Below are 19,854 nucleotides of genomic sequence, written 5' to 3' on the forward strand. Positions count from 1 at the left end.
CAGATCTTCCAAACAAAAGTTGAATAAGGAAACTATAGAACTCAATAATACAATTAACAACCTAGACTTAATTGACATATATAGAATATACCACCTAACATCAAGCAGCTACACTTTTTTCTCAGCAGCACATGGATCCTTCTCAAAAATAGATCATATATTATGTCACAGGGCAACTCTTAGACAATATAAAGGAGTAGAGATAATACCATGCATCTTATCTGATCATAATGGAATGAAACTGAAAATCAACAATAAAAGAAGGAAGGAAAAATCATGCATCACTTGGAGAATGAACAATAGGTTACTGAATGATCAATGGGTTTTAGAAGATATCAAGGAGGAAATTTAAAAATTCTTAGAGTTAAATGAAAACACAGACACAACATATCGGAATCTATGGGACACATTGAAAGCAGTTCTAAGAGGAAAATTCATTGCTTGGAGTGCATTCCTTAAAAAAAAAAACCAACAAATAAATGATCTCATACTTCATCTCAAAATCCTAGAAAAAGAAGAGCAAAACAACAGCAAAAGAAGTAGAAGGCAAGAAATAATTAAAATCAGAGCTGAAATTAATGAAATCGAAACAAAAGAAACAATTGAAAAAATTGACAAAACTAAAAGTTGGTTCTTTGAAAAAATAAATAAAATTGACAGACCCTTAGCCATGCTAACGAAGAGAAGAAGAGAGAGAACTCAAATTACTAGCATACGGGATGAAAGAGGCAATATCACAACAGACACTTCAGAAATACAGAAGATAATCAGACATTATTTTGAATCCTTATACTCCAATAAAATAGAAGATAGTGAAGGCATCGATAAATTTCTTAAGTCATATAATCTGCCCAGATTGAGTCAGGAGGATATAGACAACCTAAACAGACCAATATCAATTGAGGAAATAGAAGAAACCATCAAAAGATTACCATCTAAGAAAAGCCCAGGACCGGATAGGTATACAGCAGAGTTTTACAAAACCTTTAAAGAGGAACTAATACCAATACTTTTCAAGCTATTTCAGGAAATAGAAAAAGAGGGAGAACTACCAAATTCATTCTACGAGGCTAACATCACCCTGATTCCGAAACCAGACAAAGACACTTCAAAGAAAGAAAACTACAGACCAATATCTCTAATGAACCTAGATGCAAAAATCCTCAATAAAATTCTGGCGAATCGGATACAAAAACATATCAAAAAAATTGTGCACCATGATCAAGTAGGATTCATCCCTGGTATGCAAGGCTGGTTCAATATACGGAAATCAATAAATGTTATTCACCACATCAATAGACTTAAAAATAAGAACCATATGATCATCTCGATAGATGCAGAAAAAGCATTCAACAAAGTACAGCATCCCTTTATGTTCAAAACTCTCGAAAAACTAGGGATAACAGGAACATACCTCAACATTATAAAAGCAATTTATGCTAATCCTCAGGCTAGCATCATTCTGAATGGAGAAAAATTGAAGGCATTCCCTCTAAGATCTGGAACAAGACAGGGATGCCCTCTTTCACCACTTCTGTTCAACATAGTTCTTGAAACACTGGCCAGAGCAATTAGACAGATGAAAGAAATGAAAGGCATAAAAATAGGAAAAGAAGAACTTAAATTATCACTATTTGCAGATGACATGATTCTATACCTAGCAGACCCAAAAGGGTCTACAAAGAAACTATTAGAGCTAATAAATGAATTCAGCAAAGTGGCAGGTTATAAAATCAACACGCATAAATCAAAGGCATTCCTGTATATCAGCGACAAATCCTCTGAAATGGAAATGAGGACAACCACTCTGTTCACAATATCCTCAAAAAGAATAAAATACTTGGGAATCAACCTAACAAAAGAGGTGAAAGACTTATACAATGAAAACTACAGAACCCTAAAAAGAGAAATTGAAGAAGACCTTAGAAGATGGAAAAATATACCCTGTTCATGGATAGGCAGAACTAACATCATCAAAATGGCGATATTACCAAAAGTTCTCTATAGGTTTAATGCAATGCCAATCAAAATCCCAATGGCATTTCTTGTAGAAATATAGAAAGCAATCATGAAATTCATATGGAAGAATAAAAGTCCCAGAACAGCAAAAACAATACTAAGCAGGAAATGTGAATCAGGTGCTATAGCGATTCCAGATTTCAAACTATACTACAGAGCAATAGTAACAAAAACAGCATGGTACTGGTACCAAAACAGGCGGGTGGACCAATGGTACAGAATAGAGGACACAGAAACCAACCCACAAAACTACAACTTTCTTATATTTGATAAAGGGGCTAAAAGCATGCAATGGAGGAAGGATAGCATCTTCAACAAATGGTGCTGGGAAAACTGGAAATCCATATGCAACAAAATGAAACTGAATCCCTTTCTCTCGCCAAGCACAAAAGTTAACTCAAAATGGATCAAGGAGCTTGATATCAAATCAGAGACACGGCATCTGATAGAAGAAAAAGTTGGCTACGACCTACATGCTGTGGGGTCGGGCTCCAAATTCCTCAATAGGACACCCATAGCACAAGAGTTAACATCTAGAATCAACAAATGGGACTTATTCAAACTAAAAAGTTTTTCCTCAGCAAAAGAAACAATAAGAGAGGTAAATAGGGAGCCTACATCATGGGAACAAATCTTTACTCCTCACACTTCAGATAGAGCCCTAATATCCAGAATATATAAAGAACTCAGAAAATTAGACAATAAGATAACAAATAACCCAATCAACAAATGGGCCAAGGACTTGAATAGACACTTCTCAGAGGAGGACATACAATCAATCAATAAGTACATGAAAAAATGCTCACCATCTCTAGCAGTCAGAGAAATGCAAATCAAAACCACCCTAAGATACCATCTCACTCCAATAAGATTGGCAGCCATTATGAAGTCAAACAACAATAAGTGCTGGCGAGGTTGTGGGGAAAAGGGTACACTTGTACATTGCTGGTAGGACTGCAAATTGGTGCAGCCAATTTGGAAAGCAGTATGGAGATTTCTTGGAAAGCTGGGAATGGAACCACCATATGACCCAGCTATTCCCCTTCTCTGTCTATTCCCTAAAGACCTAAAAAGAGCATGCTACAGGGACACTGCTACATGGATATTCATAGCAGCACAATTCACAATAGCAAGACTGTGGAACCAACCTAGATGCCCTTCAATGGACGAATGGATAAAAAAAATGTGGCATTTATACACAATGGAGTATTACTCTGCATTAAAAAATGACAAAATCATAGAATTTGGTGGGAAATGGATGGCATTAGAGCAGATTATGCTAAGCGAAGCTAGCCAAGCCCTAAAAAACAAATGCCAAATGTCTTCTTTGATATAAGGAGAGTAACTAAGAACAGACTAGGGAAGAAGAGCACGAGGAGAAGACCAACATTAAACAAGGATGAGAGGTGGGAGGGAAAGGGAGAGAGAAGGGAAATTGCATGGAAATGGAAGGAAACCCTCAGGGTTATACAAAATTACATACAAGAGGAAGTGAGGGGAAAGGGAAAAACAATACAAGGGGGAGGAATGAATTACAGTAGTGGAGGTAGAGAGAGAAGGGGGAGGGGAGGGGAGGGGATGGGGGATAGTAGAGGATAGGAAAGGCAGCAGAATACAACAGACATGAGTATATCAATGTAAAGCAATGAAGTGTAACTGATGTGATTCTGCAAGCTGTATACGGGGTAAAATGGGAGTTCATAACCCGCTTGAATCAAAATGTGAAATATGATATATCATGAACTATGTAATGTTTTGAACAACCAACAATAAAAAAAATAAAAAATAAAGTAACTCATCATATTCACAAAAAAAAAGACAGCATTTTAAAAATTTCTAGGGAAATGATTATGTCACTTTTTAAAAAGGTCTCCAAAAGAAATAACAGAAAAGAAATAAATAAATAAGCAAATAAATAAGTAAATAAACTGATAGATATTAAGAAATATTATTTTTCAAAATTCAATGTTTACTTTGCTAACTCCAATGTCAGCACTTAGATATTATCTGCTACTCTATAACAATCACACAAATGTCACAGTGTTCTATTTCTCATTAGCAGTGTAATTCTGGAATTAATAGTAAGTATGTCAAAATATCTATTTTCCTTAATGCTGAAAGATTCTATTCCAGCTTCACATGCCATATACTACAACTTTGTTTCCCAAGTTTATCTGACCATAAACTTTTCCTAGGTGTTTATTAAATACAAATTCTCAATCCCCATAGAGTCTTCTAAAGGAAGATCTGAAAGAAGACAGGGAACTGATATTTTTAACAAGTGTCCTTGGGGATTCTGATCACTCATCATCACTTAAGAGCTATCAGACAATCACCATTGAACAATTTTAAAGGACAACTTAATGTAAATGACTTGAAATTCTTTTCTAAAAACACCTGGGAAATGTTGGAGGCCTGAAGACAATGATTCACTGTTGATGTCAAACTTACCTTAGTTTGTCACCAAAATAAATAGGAGTTAGGAAATATGTAGAAAGAGCTTTATATGAAGTTCGGAACATAGGAATCTTTCCACTTTCTCAACTGTGTGATCTTGCTTTTCCCTTCTCCTTCCTACCCTTCTGTTTTCCCTCCTTCCTTCCCGGCCTACCTGAGTTCTTCTCTTACTTCAACTGCAGTGTTTCCTGATATCACAAACACGTCATTCATGTCATCAGTCAGCATGTTGCAGGCATAACCAATGTTGATGGCAGTTTCTATATAAAAGATAGCTATCTCCGTTAGAATTAAGAACAGAAGTATTTTTTATACAAAAGTTTAGAGGTTGTAGCTGCATTTTCTCATGGCCTATACACCCTTTTAATGTTAGCACACAATGAACAATAAAATGCAAATAACCCAGAGGGAAATCCAAAGACCTGCTTTCCATGATCAAATTTACCACTCACTAAACTCATGAAAAAGTAGCAGTATCTATGAATCCTCAGCTTTTCATTTAGTTTTTTTAATTAATTTTTTATTTGTTTAAATTAGTTATACATGACAGTAGAATGCACTTACATACTTTGATATATCATACACAGATGGGATATAATTTCTCATTTTTCTGAGTATACATATTGTAGGATCATATTGGTCATACAGTCATATATATACATAAAGTAATGATGTCTGTTTCATTCTACTATCTTTCTTATCCCACATCCCCTTCCCTCTACCTAATCTAAGGTAACTCTATTCTTTTTTTTTTTTTGCCTTTATACATGTACTTTGTTGTGGTTTTTTTTTTTTGCATTACAATTCTTAATACACATATATACCACAATTTTTGTATCTCTGTTTGTATATAAAGTATGTTGATACCCGATTCAAGTCTTCATACATGTAATTTGTATCATTTAGTTTTTAATAATAATTTTAGATTCTCAAATCCACACTCATGAAGACATACTAAGATCTTGTGATAGAATAATACATGAAAAAATAAAACTTTTGGCCATAAGTCCCAAACACTGTCTTTAAAAGAGCCAAACAGTAAATATTGCTAATATTTAATTGTGAAATTATAGGCAAAGTGAAGAGAAAACTCACAAAATTTTCAGTTGAAAAACAAAAATCATTCTTAAAAATTTTTTTATAGTTCCCCTGCACACAACAATGCCATTTTTCCAATAAATGAATATAAATTTGGGATTTAACTATCTTACCATACCACTGTTATTGTCTGAATATGAAGTGTCCCCCCAAAATCTCTTGTGTTAATGTAAGCAATGTTCAAAGGTAAAGTGATTGGATTGTGAGAGCTGTAACCTAATCAGTCCATCCTAGTTTGAATTACTGGGTGGTAACCATAGGCAGGTGGGGCACGGCAGGAGGAAGGAGATCGCTGGAGGCAGGTCCTGGAAGGCTTCATCTTCCCTGTGACTCCTTCCACACTCCTCTCCCTGCTTCCTGACCCCACCATGAGCTGAGTAGTTTTCTGCAGGCTAGGTCCCCCCCCCACTATGTGCTGCCTCACTTCTGGCCTAGAACAATAGTGGCAGTCATCTGTGGACTGAGACTGTGAGCCCCCAATAGATTTTTCCTCCTCTGAGTTGTTCCTGCCAGGTATTTTGGTCATAGCAATGAAAAACTGACTAAAACAACAAGAACTGCCTTACTAGAGAACTGGAGAATCCCATGATGTTGTTCAATCTTTCCTCTAATTTTATAGGAATAGAGTCCAATAGAGTCATTGGATTCTAACTCCATAGGATCATTAGATGCTACCTAATGCTACAGAATCATTGATTTGTCCTAAATCAAAGAAAACCATCCATAAAATCTCAGCATATACTTTGCATAAACCACAGAAATCAAAATTCATGGCTATTTGTAATACTCAAATAAGTGTGTCCACAGATCAACATCACACTGTTGGGAGTCTCTATCTAGAAATACATCAGAGGGCTTGACTCTGTACTATGTATTCCTTGCAATCGACAATTTGGATAAAAAATATGGAGAACTGATTCACCACATCTATAAATTCCCCAGTGCTCTAAAAATAACCTAACCAGTATATAGAATCTTTAAATACATGTGTGCCAGTTAACTGAATATTTTCAGATTACTGATGGCCAAGCATAAGGTCATTTTAAAATATTACTGTTAATATTGACCCTTTTTCTTTCTTAGGAAAGCAATATTCTGAACATAATAACCTAGCATTTTGTCATTCCTAAAAGTGAGTTGTATTCACTGTGCCATTACATGGGCAGCCCTGGAATTCAACAGGTTGCACTGGTATAGCTTTAGTGTTTGTTAAAATGCTAAAATATCTCCATAAACAGTTGATAAATAGCTGTTCCCCTGTGCTTCCCCAAAGCCTGCCACCACTCTGATTATTTCCATAAGGTCCCCTGAGCCTCCCTACCATGCAGTACTAGGCCAATATCTGTCCCACCTGGGACACCACTCACATGAATCAGTTGTTAAAAATTTTTAGTACTATTGTTTCCTATAGGTATAAGAGGCAATTGGTGTGAAACTCTACTGACCCCATGATATACTATGAAAGATATTGTGTTTTGCTAAGAGCCATAGCCAAGTAGTAATGATGCATGGCATTTTTGGTTGAAAGGTGACGCCAGCAAGCCACTGAGATGATATGATTATGTTAAGATCTGCATTCAAATGGATATTAGACCCCTGCTGTCTACCTCGGCCTGCTACAGGACTCCTGGAGAGTTCCCATTGGTTGGGAAGTGCGGTAGGAGGGAATTCCGGAGGAGGGATTTCCTGTTGGTGTGTGTGTCTGGGAGAACGCCAAGTAAGTGGGTCGGCATATTTCCCAGGAGCATGCAGGGCATTGGTGGGAATTTCAAAAATAAAGTTTGTTCCTGTTTGAGTGGCTCGTGGTTTTGTGCCTAGCCAGACTGTGGCAGTGTTAGTTTTTTGTTGTTGTTGTTGTTGCTTTAAAATAGTAATTCTTGAAATATATTAGCTCTCTTTTTTTGTATTTCAACTTTTTCCTATGTGGAGGACTGGCCAAATATCTAATAATTAAGGATTCTGCTTAATTAAAAATTTATCATAGAATTTAATACCCCCTTTCCAAACATCATCATCATCCACTTTCAAATTACCTTGTTTGTCTCCTGTGAGAATCCAGATCTTAATATTGGCCAGTGATAAACTTGTAACAGTTTCAATAACACCTTCTTGTAATTTATCTTCTATAGCAGTGGCACCTAATAGCTTCAGTGAAGGATACAGAATAATTTAGGTTAATACAATAACCATAACATCTATGGCCTTCCAACACAGTGTATGAAGGACAAGGAACATGAGTTGAAGACAGAAATTATGATATATTGATGTCATAATATCAGTATCAATATATCTATATCCACATTGCAGATGCAGATGCAGAAGTGGATTGGGAAGGACCCCAATAAGAAGTTCCCAAATCAAGCCAACTTAATGGCAGAGATCCCAGGAGTTAACGTTTATATGAGGGGGCTGAAATGCTCAGATAACATGTTAGTGTGCAATATGAAGCCATTTGGGTCTCTAATGACTTCTTTCTCTAGCTGACTCCCCACATTCACTAATGGAGAAGTCCAAAGTAAAGTCCTCACCTCATAGTCAAGAAACTGACCAGAAAAAAAAGAGAGTCATTCTTCCACATTAACAAACCACAGATGCCATAATAAAAAGTGAAGTTTCCTGTGCAATTTCCATTCAAAAATGCACAGGACATGCTCCCTAGCACTCACAATTGACCATGCTACTTGACCACTGGGGCCTCAGGAAAGAGTAGTTTCTAGAATATACCATACTCTGAATAGCACAGGTATCATCAGAAACTCCTGAGCCTCAAACAGTTTAGAGCCATAGTCTCACTTCATAGCAAGTTTCTCTTCTTAAAGTGGATCCACAAAGCAGGGAGAGAGGGCAAGAAATAACATCAAGGACACATGAGAGGTTGAAGAATAATAGGGAGTGTATTATCTTCCACTCTTGGGGAACTTCCAGTTATATAAGCTACTGCTAATAGAAATAAATCTTTAGGCTCACTAGGGCCATACATGGCAAACTCAAAGCCAACATATGAAGCAGGAGTCAATGTTTGAAAGCATAACATCTGCTGTGTGCATGATAGTTTAGCCAATGGCTAATTCCTATGGTAGATCTCCAAACACATGCTATCCTTTCTGTAAACACAAACCCTCGGGCTTCTAAACTTGTACCATCAAATCACTTTCAATTTCTTCATACAGCCCAGATATCCGTTCGTCCCTCTTATCCATAGCAGCGTTTGCATCTTCAAGCATCTTATGCCACTCTTGAAAGTACTTGTCATCCAGCTCTCTGTAAGCGATGGCCAAGGTTCGAAGGCCTTCCCCTGCAAACTCCTGCCAGAGGAGACACAGACGTAGGAACAGTAGAAAACAATAAGCATGCCAATCACAACAGCCACAATAATGGTTGGGAAGTTTTATACTCCAATTCATTTTGTCCCAAGAGCACTACTTGGCCATTCTAACTCTAACTTTTTACCCACTCAGAAATGAGAGATAATGTTTATATTGTGTATTTTATTTCTATGAAGTTAAAACCTTCAGGGGAGCCACACTTTCCAGTAAAGACAGAAGAAATGCCTGGTGAAGCGTTCTAGTTAAGAGGTGATCAATGATGCCTATGACTTGAGACATTCATTTGGAGCAACATATATTGGTTTGCAGCCTTTCCTTGCCTGAAGGAAGTATTGCTGGCCATGAGAGCGACCAACACTGTTTCAAGGCCCTTGGCTTCCAGTGAAGAGAAAGCACAGGCCTCAAATCAAAGGCAGGAGGTTCTTTAGAAGAAATGCATCAGGACACCTCACCCAAGTCTCAACTGCTTCCCTTAGTAATATATCTATGCTTAAAATTAATTGAGTTCCACTTTTGCATGTGTTTGAAAATTCTCATAATGAAAAGCTAAAAGTAAATAATAAATGAATAAATAGATGTCAGATATTCTGGTAAAAAAAAAAAAGCTTAAACATATTAATTAAGGTTATAATAATAACCTTTAGAGGGAAAGGAAAGAGAAAGGAAAAACTGATAATACAAGTGCTTGTGGGGGCATAGGATTAAAAATGGGGGTGGACTTTTCATTCTAGGCCCCTCTCTGAAATTTTCTAATTTTTGCTATATTAAAATTTCATTGTAATAATAACAAAAGTTTGAAATTTTAAAGACACTATCAGGTTAGTTTGAAAATTATTTTTAATAAACTATGTTCAATGGAGTTAGTACTTAATAATTAATCAAATTGATTGGGAAGCCATACTTTTCCTATAACATCTCAATAAACTGAATCTCAGATAATACCTCTGGTACTTTATCCTTCCAATAGGAGGGGAAAATAGGAGACTGGTAGCTACTAAGTGTCTCAAACAGCCACAATAGATAGAAACACTATTGGGGAAATGCTAAAAACCTCCCACTTTGCCTCTGCCTCCAATGGTCATTTTATGGGCCTCTACATTGCAAGCCAAGCATCTTTACAGCCATTTCTGCTCCTTTGGGCATTGCCACAGAGCACGTCTTCTCTTTTGTGTTTGGCCAGTAGTACAGATAGAGGTTTATGATCAGGCACAAGTTAAATCATGACACACCCTATTAAGGTAAATAGAAAGTACATACTGTGCCAATGTGATTTAGCCCAGAGAAACCATGAGAAAAATTATCCAAATTCATCACATAGCTCTTGGGACATTGCAATCACATTTTACAAGCCCTGCCATCCAAGACCACCACTGGGTCTCCTTCTGATCTAAAAATCTAGTTACTGCCTTATAACGATCTTTTGTCTTCTTAATTCGCACAAACACTTCTTTGCCTTTAACTTGCAACCCCACTGGGCATTACCAGTGCCTTCCTCTATGTTCAGTACAACAGTGAATCAACCCTAAGATGGCATTACAAAAGAGACAGATGATTTAAGTTATTTAATTAGTGCATGAAACACAAGTTTAATCCTAAATGAGCATTTGAACAAGGACTTTTCCGATCCTTAAACAATTCAAAATCAATAATTAAATACAAATTTAAGACCTCAGAATATAGAAGGCAGAATGAATAAAGTGAATGAAGCAAAGAGCAAGTCAAATTGATCTTGCCTAATTTTTTTTTTCAATTTTGCATACGAATGTTAAAAAAAACAAATTAGGCTTCCTATACTTCAGTGTGAAAGGAGAACATATGAAAATCCAGGGCCTTGGTATTTTGAGTAATGGCAAAAATCAGATAGCTATGATTCCAATGTTGTTTTCCTGAAAAAAACAATAATAATAACTTTAAAAGACCATGCCAGCCTTCTGGAAGAGATTAAAAGAAAATCAAGAATGCTCTATTGGAAAGACAAAAACAATAGTTATGTTTGTACCCAATATTACTAAACCTTCATTTTTTTGAACTTCAAGTCAGGCAGGGTTTTTATATTTTGTTTGTTTGTTTTTTTAAAGATTCAAGGAATGTTTATATTAAATATAGGGACAAAGAACACGAAATTTCAATAATTTTTTAAAGGGAAAAAAAATGAGAGTTTTGACCAGTTTCCCTCATTAAAGTTCACATGGAGTTAAATAGAACCTCAAACAAATATTAAAGAGACAATCCGATCTCAGGTGTAAACCACATAATGTTCATATTAATTCATAGGCCCTTACTCCTTCAGGAGGAAAGAGAGAGGGGCAGGGGGGAAGGGAGAGGAAAGCATGTGTGCAAAGGTCATCTCTGCTCCCCTTAGAAAACTTCTGGAAATAAGTTATGCAATTAGACTGGTCTAGACATTCTGAGTTCAGTGTCCTATAGAACACAAGGGACTCATCATATTTATACCTTTATTGAACTTTCAGCAGAAAATTGGTTCCTGGGGCTATTTTTTCCTCACCATCTGAACAGAACCCTGAACTAGAGATTCCATTGGTACAGACACAGCAGAACTCAAGGAAAAGCAACTTTTCAGTTCCAGAACTAGTGCAGTCTCCAGAGCAGGAAGCACAACACTGCAGCAGTTAAAGCAGCTTCCCTAGGTGGTCCAGAAGCACCCCTGAGCCTCACCCTGGAGGGAGACCAGGTGCCCACACTGTGTGGCTCCTTCTCTGCTGCTGTGTCAATCCACCTGCAGTGAAGCTGACCAGACTCCCAGCAGGGCAGGGAACCGGTCCGTGTGCCAGTTTCCAGACATTCGCTGGCACGGTTTCCTGTGCAACTGCTCTCCAGATGCTTTCTATTTCAGAAGTCAGATCATTTAGCTGATATTTTTTAAACAAAACCTAACCATAGGAGATGGAGATGGCAAAGGGACCGTTGTGCTAACGTTCATGGGCAGTCACTTACACTGAGATGGTCTGACGTCAAAGACAGAAGGCCCTCATTGGAAGGATGAAGTTTTTCGAAGAGAATAGTATCTGCTCCCTTGGAATAAAGCTTTATCTGTCCTGCTGGGTTTCGAACTGAAAAGGAAAACAGTTTGGAAAAACAGATTATAATCAACGAAATCTGTCAAAACTAGGCTGTCGCAGGGTTCCAGCTGGGTAGTTTGGAAATGGGCATAATGTTGTAACCAGCAGTAAAACATTCAGCGCCCTCAGTGAGAAAGTCACTACCTAAGTCATTTGGCTTTATCCTGTTTTATTAACTTAGAAACATTCCTTCAACTGGAATCCTTTGATTTCCCAGATTCAGAAACAAGTGTTTTTATTCTGATGCAGAGGACTTTTTAAATTTTCCTTGCCTACTGTTACTAAAGGGTGGAAACATTTAAATTAAGTCTTCTGTATTTGAGAGCTTTGTTTGAAAGCTCCTGGTGTGAAATTCAAGACCTAGTGTTCCAATCAGCATTATTATTATGCCAAATCATCTCCATATGGAACTCTAGCCATCAAGACATCATTTATGCATCAGTTCTTGGCCCTCACTGACTTAATTCCTTACCCTCTTTGCTCCTTAGAAAAGCCCATTCGTTCTTGGGGGTTCATTCTTGGGTCAATCATGGCTGCAAGCATACCTCACAAAAAGCTTTTTTAAAAAAATAAAATTTCTCTCCTCTTCCCATTGGAATTCTGTAATTTATAGGGCTGTGGTTTTGACCTCCCCGAGTTGGTATGATAGCCTTTACTGGGCTCCTTACATCTTCAATTCCACCTCTGTATTTTGTCAGACAAATGTTTCTTTCAAACCACAGAACATTTGTCCCAACTTTGTAGGCCTGGTTTCACAGATTGACACACAGTAGGCACTTAATAATTATTTACTGAATGAGTGTCATGATCATGTATTTCTTCCCAGGAATTGCCTACAGTTTAACACAAACACCTGGGTCCTAAATGCATGGTCGGATCACTCTGACCTTCACAGTCTTCCTCATTTGAATCAAAGATCATTGTAGATGTCTCACTTAATTCTACCTTTTCCATAAAAATAGAATGCCTCAAAACAGATAAATATAAATATCTATTACTGTTAATGTAATTTGGATACAAAATTTAGAGTTTTATTCAAAAGAATTTCACTACCAAAGTACAATAAACTACTTTCCCCTCTAACTGTTAACTCTTTATTCAACACTTCATCTAGTCTAGTTTCCTCCTGGCTTAAACAGATCTAATGCACCCTGAAAACTTAGTAGTGGATCTTGTCTAAGTCTTGTCTTTTGTCCTAAGACCCTTGGTCAGCTTTCTTAGTTGCCTGAACTCATGCAGTTTTTCTTGTATTCCAGCTCCGATTACCTACTGCTATGGTTTGGATCTGGAATGTTCCTCAAAGTCTCATATTCTGAAGGTTTGGTCCCCAATGTAGCAATGTTCAGAGGTGGAGCTCCCGGGAAGTGATTGGCTAATGAGGTCTCTGACCTCACCTGTGGATTAATCCATTGATAACCAAATGGAAGACAGTAGAAACTACAGGCTGTGGGGCCTGGTTGCAGAAACTCGGTCACTGGGGGCATACCCTGGAAGGGTCTTTAATGCTCTCCCAATTGCTTCCCAGCTGCCATGCCATGAGGTGAACAACTCTGCTCTGCCACACCCTTCCACCAGATGTTCTGCCTCTCCTCAGGCCCAAAGCAATGGAGCTAGCCTACCATGGACTGAGTCAAAATAAAGCCTTCCCCCTTTGTTTATGTTGGGTATTTTAGTCATAGCAATAAAAAGCTGACTAATATACCTACACTGGGAGAAAAGACAGAAAATGTATATGCAGCATATCTAATTGCTCAACTGAGAATATAACTGCATTCTAGGAAGAACTTTCTCTTACTTTTCTTCTACAGTAATCCAATTTTATAATTTCCCCCATATTTACTCCCTTCCATCATCGGAGATATAGAAGCAAAGTATGTATATCTTTCATTTGCCATTATTATTTCTTGATGATTACTTTTTATAGTCCAGCCTAGGACATCAATTCTCAATTTTTTAATCTCAATTTTACACACTTAATACTTACTGAAGACTCCAAATGTTAATAGTCTTATAACACTAATTATAATATCACTATAGCAATAATTAATAGTAATAATAAAAACTAATATGTACTAACATAACTTTCTATGACTGTATTTTTTTAAAACCCCCCCAAAAAGAGGTTGGAGAGTGGCACTGTTATACATAATTCAGATACCTTTAATGTCAGGCTTAATAAAAGACAATTGGATTCTCCTATCTGCTTAGGCATGTATTCTGTTGTGATATCATATATCACGGCTACTATAAACTCCACAGTATACTCATGAGAAAAAGAATGAAAAAGGCAAATAATGTGTTTATATAATGAAAATACTTTTGGCCTTATACATCCATTGAAAAAAAATCAAAAATTTCCCTAAGGTTCCCCCAAACATTGAGAACAACTACTTTAGTGTAATCACAAACTGACTATAATTTGTGAAAGTCCCTTACCACCTTCTTACCTCAGTTTCTACATGTAAAAAGGAGATATTTAAACACTATAATTTCAAGGGTCCTTTCCATCTGTACAATTTTCTGATTCAATATTTTCTATACATTTTACCTTTTCTTTTGGGGGGATGGGGAGTACCAGGCATTGAACTCAGGGGCATTCAACCACTGAGTCACATCCCCAGTCATATTTTTTTGTATTTTATTTAGATACAGGGTCTCACTAAGTTGCTTAGTGCCTCGCTTTTGCTGAGGCTGGCTTTGAACTTGAGATTATCCTGCCTCAGCCTCCTGAGTCGCTGGGATTACAGGTGTGCACCACAGTGTCTGTTAATCAGCATCCACCCTTTAAATTTAAGTTTGTATAAATCCAGTTTCATGAAATCCTGTTTAAGTTTACTAACTAAACATTTCTTTTGGAGCTCAGCGAGTTTTCAACCTCTTTTTATCCTAGACCACTGGTCATTTCTGTTGAAACTCAATAAAATCTTCATCGTTTCAGAAGTTAGCTTTTCAAAACAAATTAAAAAGAACATAATAATTTTAAAAGGACAAAATAACATATGGCCAGGGCCTGCACAAAGGTCACAGTTTTTAAGTTATAAATCTTCTATTGCTTGCCCTTTAAATAATCAACAGATCTCTATTCATCAGAGATTTACAGAGTATATTTCTCCTCCCATTCTTTATATTCTTTGTGTGCAATTAACTTCATATCTGTGGCTCCAGTTTCCATCTATAGACTGACTGCTCTCAGACAGATCTCTTCTGCCCAAAACCATCTTCAGCACTTTCTTCAACTACCAACTGAACTTTTCTTGGATGTGTCCAAACACATCAAACTCAAACTGGACAGACTTACTTTCCACCAATAATTTACTATCTTTCTTATGTCTGTAGCCTCAGTAATCAATTTCACTATCCATTTGTCTTCTAAACTAGAAATATGGACATTATTACTCATAGCTCCTCCCAACCCCTGCCACCAGTGAATCCCACTAGAGCCATGAATTTCTCTCTGCCATCTTTCACTCTTGCCTGGATTTTTACATTAACTGAACTGATTTTACTCATTTCATTCTGGCTTCCTTCCAAACTCTTTTGTATATTCCAGCCAGCATCATCTTGACACTGATGCTTAGAATCTTTCAGTATCTCTCATCTGTCCTAGATCAAGTTCAGACTCCTTAACATGGCCTATGAAAAGTTCATCAAAATCCACCCTTTTCCCATCTATGCCTACTCTTCTTCATCATACTCCCCCGAATGTAGCCAAATAGAGCCTGCTTCAGGTTTTCACATTCTCCCTTAGAACACAGTAGGTACTTAATAAATATTTGCTTAATTAAGATGAATTATACTTGGGCAAAATTCATTGAAAGCAATAGTTATATATTTTTGACATAAAGGAAAGAGAAAAATAGGATATGACTTCCAGATAGATGTAACAGGAGCGCTGGAAAGGGAGATGAATAATTCTACAGAGAGCGGTGCCTGTCCTGCGGCACCCTGGTTTGTACTGTTTGATCATCTGTATAAAGTGAAGTTGAGTAACCTTTGTCTAAAGATCTTGTAAGGTTTTTTCAAGGAGCCAAAGGTTGCTTTAATGATTATCTGCCAGTTATCTCTATTAAATATCTTTGAATTTTATCTTTATATTTTTATTTACCAAACTAGTACAATGGGTGCTTCCAAAATGATATAATGAGATTTGTATGTTTAGTAATATAATACATTTTTTGCCCTCTAACAAAATTCTATAGAAATCAGAATCATTTAAATCAGGGTTCTTACCCCAGAATGGAAGACTTGGTGGTATTAAAACTATATATAGATGATTTGATGAATGATAAGGGGTAAAAATGAAGGCAGAGGATTATGAGAAGATGAAAAAGGAACGAGAAGGAGGAGGGGGAGAAGGAGGAGGAGGAGGAGGGGGAGGAGGAGGAGGGGGAGGAGGAAGAGAAGGAGAGGGAGGAAGAAAAAGAGGAGGGGGAGGGGGAGGAGGAGGGGGAGGAGGAGGGGGAGGAGGAGGAGAAAGAGAGAGAGGAGGAGAAGGAGGAGAAGAAGAAGGGGGAGGAGGAGAAAGAGGAGGAAAAGGAGGAGGAGGGGGGGAGGAGAAGAAGGAGGGGGAGGAGGAAAAGGAGGAGGAGGAAGGGTAGGAGGGGGAGGAGGAGGAGAGGAAGCAGAAACAGCAGCAGTAGCAAATGTCTGGGTCTTCAGGACAGTGTTGTCGCCACAAACTATGCCACATGACAATCATGAGACTAGGACTGTTTCTTGCCTAGTTATCAAATGGAGACTTTTCTACCCTAGTAGAGTCCCTTTCAAATTCCTCCTGATTAAAAACCAAACAGAACCAAAGTAAAGCCTGCAAGCTTCCATATCCTCTGTGGTGGAGCATTACCTTACTTCATATGGAATCCATTAAGGCAGACATCTGATGTTTGTGGTTAGGCTGTGATTTCTCCACAGCCTGTAATGGTGACCAAGGCTGAGGAAAAGCCAAAAGTGTCCTTGTGTAGCAATCTTAGGTTTTTGTCAACACCCTCAGAGCAAAGAGAAATCAAATCCGGGCCAAACCAGCAACAGTAATACCTCCCCTGAGATTGTAAATAGCAGGTAGCCTGCTGACACCAAAATTAAGCCAACACCTAGAGACTTAAAGCAGCATGTGTGTTCTTTGGCAGACAATGGCAGCCTATATACAGCCTGTCATCAAAAAAAGCAGAAATAAATATCCTCGAATAGCATTTGGTTTTTACTTACTGAGAGCAATCTCTCAGGGCTAGTTTCCATTAAAAACCCCAAACCCTGACATTACATACATACACATTTTCCACATTAGAGATTGCCTTTAAACACTGATGAAGATATTCATGAGTTACAAAGTGTTGGGTTGAATTTTACTTAACAAGTATTTATAAAAAATCTTAACTGAGTGCCAAGCTGTGTGCTTGGCCCTGAGCAGTGTAAGAAGACTAAGGCACAGCACCTGCCCTCAGGTTGCACACAAGGTACTGATTGGGATAATAATGAGTGTCATGGGACCTGTGTCACATTCATGTTATGAACAAAACACTTTGGGCATCACCAGAGGATGGAGTTATTTGGAGACTAGGAAAAGATAAATAGGTAATATTTGAATTGAATATTTTAACCAGATGAAAGGAATTTTCAATAAATAAAAGTAGGGGAAAAGACTTCTAGACAGAGGGAATAGCATGAGCAAAGAGTATAGAACTATAAAAGCATCCCAGAAATGGTGCGGTCTAGTGAGGCTGGAACTCAAAGTTTGGAAAGTAGAAGAAGAATAGGTGATGTCTAGTTGCAAATAATGTTGTGTGCCACACTAAGGACTTCATGCTTTACATTCTGGGAAAGCATCAATGCTTCTTTAAGTAGGTGGTAGCAAAATCAGGACTATGTTTTAGAAAGAGTACCCTGATGGCAGCACACAGGATTATTTTAAAGGGAACATTTTAAAGATATTGCAATAATATAACCAAGTAGGGACTAGACCCTTAAGTACTAGGAATTAAGAGAAAAAAAATGATTTTTACAATAAGAAGTAGTTTATGAGACTGTTTTTGGTAACATTACTCTGATGCTTTTGTGGAAGAAAGATTTAGAAACAGGTTGACAACAAGATTCTAGAGATGTGCTGAATTAAGAGAATAGGTGAAAGGAAATCAGTTTTAAGAAATGCCTTAAACATCTAGGAAAAACAATGACTATCATCTGAGGATACATTAGTCTAGCCAAGTGGTTCTCAAACTGTGGTCCCCTGCCCAGTAGCACAAGTATCACCAGAAAGCTTGATAGAAATGCAAATTTGAACCAACTGAATCAGAACCCAGAAACTGGAGCCCAACAGCCTGTGTTTTGACAAGCCCTCCTGGTGATTCTGATAGGAATTAATGTTTGAGAACCATTATTCTAGGGGGCACAAAGAATATGAAGGTTACCTACAATAGGTTAAGAGGCCAGACTGTAAAGACGACAAACCCGAGTTCAAATATTTTCTGTGTATCTGACTAGCTAAATGGCAAGTTGTGTGACAATCTTGGGTAAGCTACTTAAAATTTCCCATATCCTAAATGAGGGCAATTCACTGTTGCAACAATTCAATAAAATAATTCATTATAAAGTGTTCAGTTCACTGGCAGGTTTTTAGTAAAAGGTAACTATTAATTTTAATTCAAACTATAGGAAGGATAATAGTCATGAGACAGTTCAATATTTGACATAAAATTTTATATAACTATAATGCAATCCATTGATAGCATCCAGGAGATGCCTAACAATGTGTGTTTGGACCTCAGAGGGAGGATGAAGCTGAAGAAGTATATAAGCAGGTCACAGAATTCAACCAATAGCCACTACCACATGAGTGGTCAAGATTGTCCTAGAAGAACACAGGAAGTAAAAGAAAAGGATGCAAATATTAAAAAATGGGATGAAAGAGAGCAGACAGTAAAGGAATTTGAGAAAGAAAATGCTGTACTAGAGGATAACCTAGAGCCAGAGAGGTCACAGAGTCCAAAAGAAGGAGTATCAAGAGAAGATCAGATTGGGGTGTAGCTCAGTGGTAAAAAGCACTTGCCTAGCAAGCATGGGCCCTGGGTTTATCCCCAGTACTGCAAAAAATAAAGGGAAAAAAAGAGAAGAACAGTAATATAAAAGATTATCAGGCTTATAAGTAAAAATAATATATGGGTAGTTTTGAAAGGTTATGGAAATATCTGAAAAGATATTCCTTTTTGTGCAGAGGAAACAGTAGTCTAACCCTACTGGGCAAACTGACCTTGAGAAATTCATCTGTGACAGAGAGCAGAAGAATGGGCTGGTGGGCTCAGTGCACATCACAACATGAAGAATATTTTTAAGGAAACAGGATGATGGTAGAGTTGTGGGATGAAAGAAGGAGCCAGTGATGGAGAAATCAAAGGCACAAGCAAGAAGGAAACAATCAGGGATAGCAAAGGCACCAGGAAGAACCTTCAGTTTGAAAAGGAAAAAGAGCAATTGTTCTCTGGTCAAGAAAGAGAATCAGTAAAGATATCTCTCCGATATGGGAAAAACAGTACATTGATAGAGTATATCTTTGAGGGCATCAATAGAGCACTGAGTTAGGAAAGCATGGATTTGTTGTGGTGCTGAATAGTGTTAGGTGATCATCTCCAACAATGGGTTGAACAGAGAGAATGAATACTGTTGAGGAGGAGCTATTGCTAGCACATGTCAAGCAATTCAGAAACTCATCCTGAGCCAGTACTATGAAGGATAAGATGAATGGACTCTGCAGTCATACTGTCTGGGTGTGAACTCTCAGTCTGCCTCTTTAGGCAAGTTATTCTGCTTCTTTATGTCTATCTGTAAAACAGGCATTACATTTATAGTACCTACCTTATTATGGTTATTGTGACATTTTAATC

The 19,854-nt window shown here is 37.5% G+C and overlaps 1 protein-coding gene across 1 annotated transcript in view; it reads right to left on the minus strand.

The window, feature by feature from the left end:
• The window catches only part of Atp8b4 (ATPase phospholipid transporting 8B4 (putative)), a 205,962-nt gene that overhangs the window by 53,942 nt on the left and 132,166 nt on the right, over nt 1–19,854 (minus strand). The window contains exons 16-19 of the mRNA XM_077800146.1: nt 11,856–11,971; nt 8,715–8,879; nt 7,608–7,719; nt 4,631–4,736 (exon numbers count right to left, since the gene is read on the minus strand). Coding sequence (XP_077656272.1) covers nt 4,631–4,736; nt 7,608–7,719; nt 8,715–8,879; nt 11,856–11,971 — 499 coding nt within the window. The remainder of the gene's footprint in view (nt 1–4,630; nt 4,737–7,607; nt 7,720–8,714; nt 8,880–11,855; nt 11,972–19,854) is intronic.

This window comes from Urocitellus parryii, chromosome 6, assembly GCF_045843805.1.
Source record: "Urocitellus parryii isolate mUroPar1 chromosome 6, mUroPar1.hap1, whole genome shotgun sequence".
Lineage (NCBI taxonomy): Eukaryota > Metazoa > Chordata > Mammalia > Rodentia > Sciuridae > Urocitellus > Urocitellus parryii.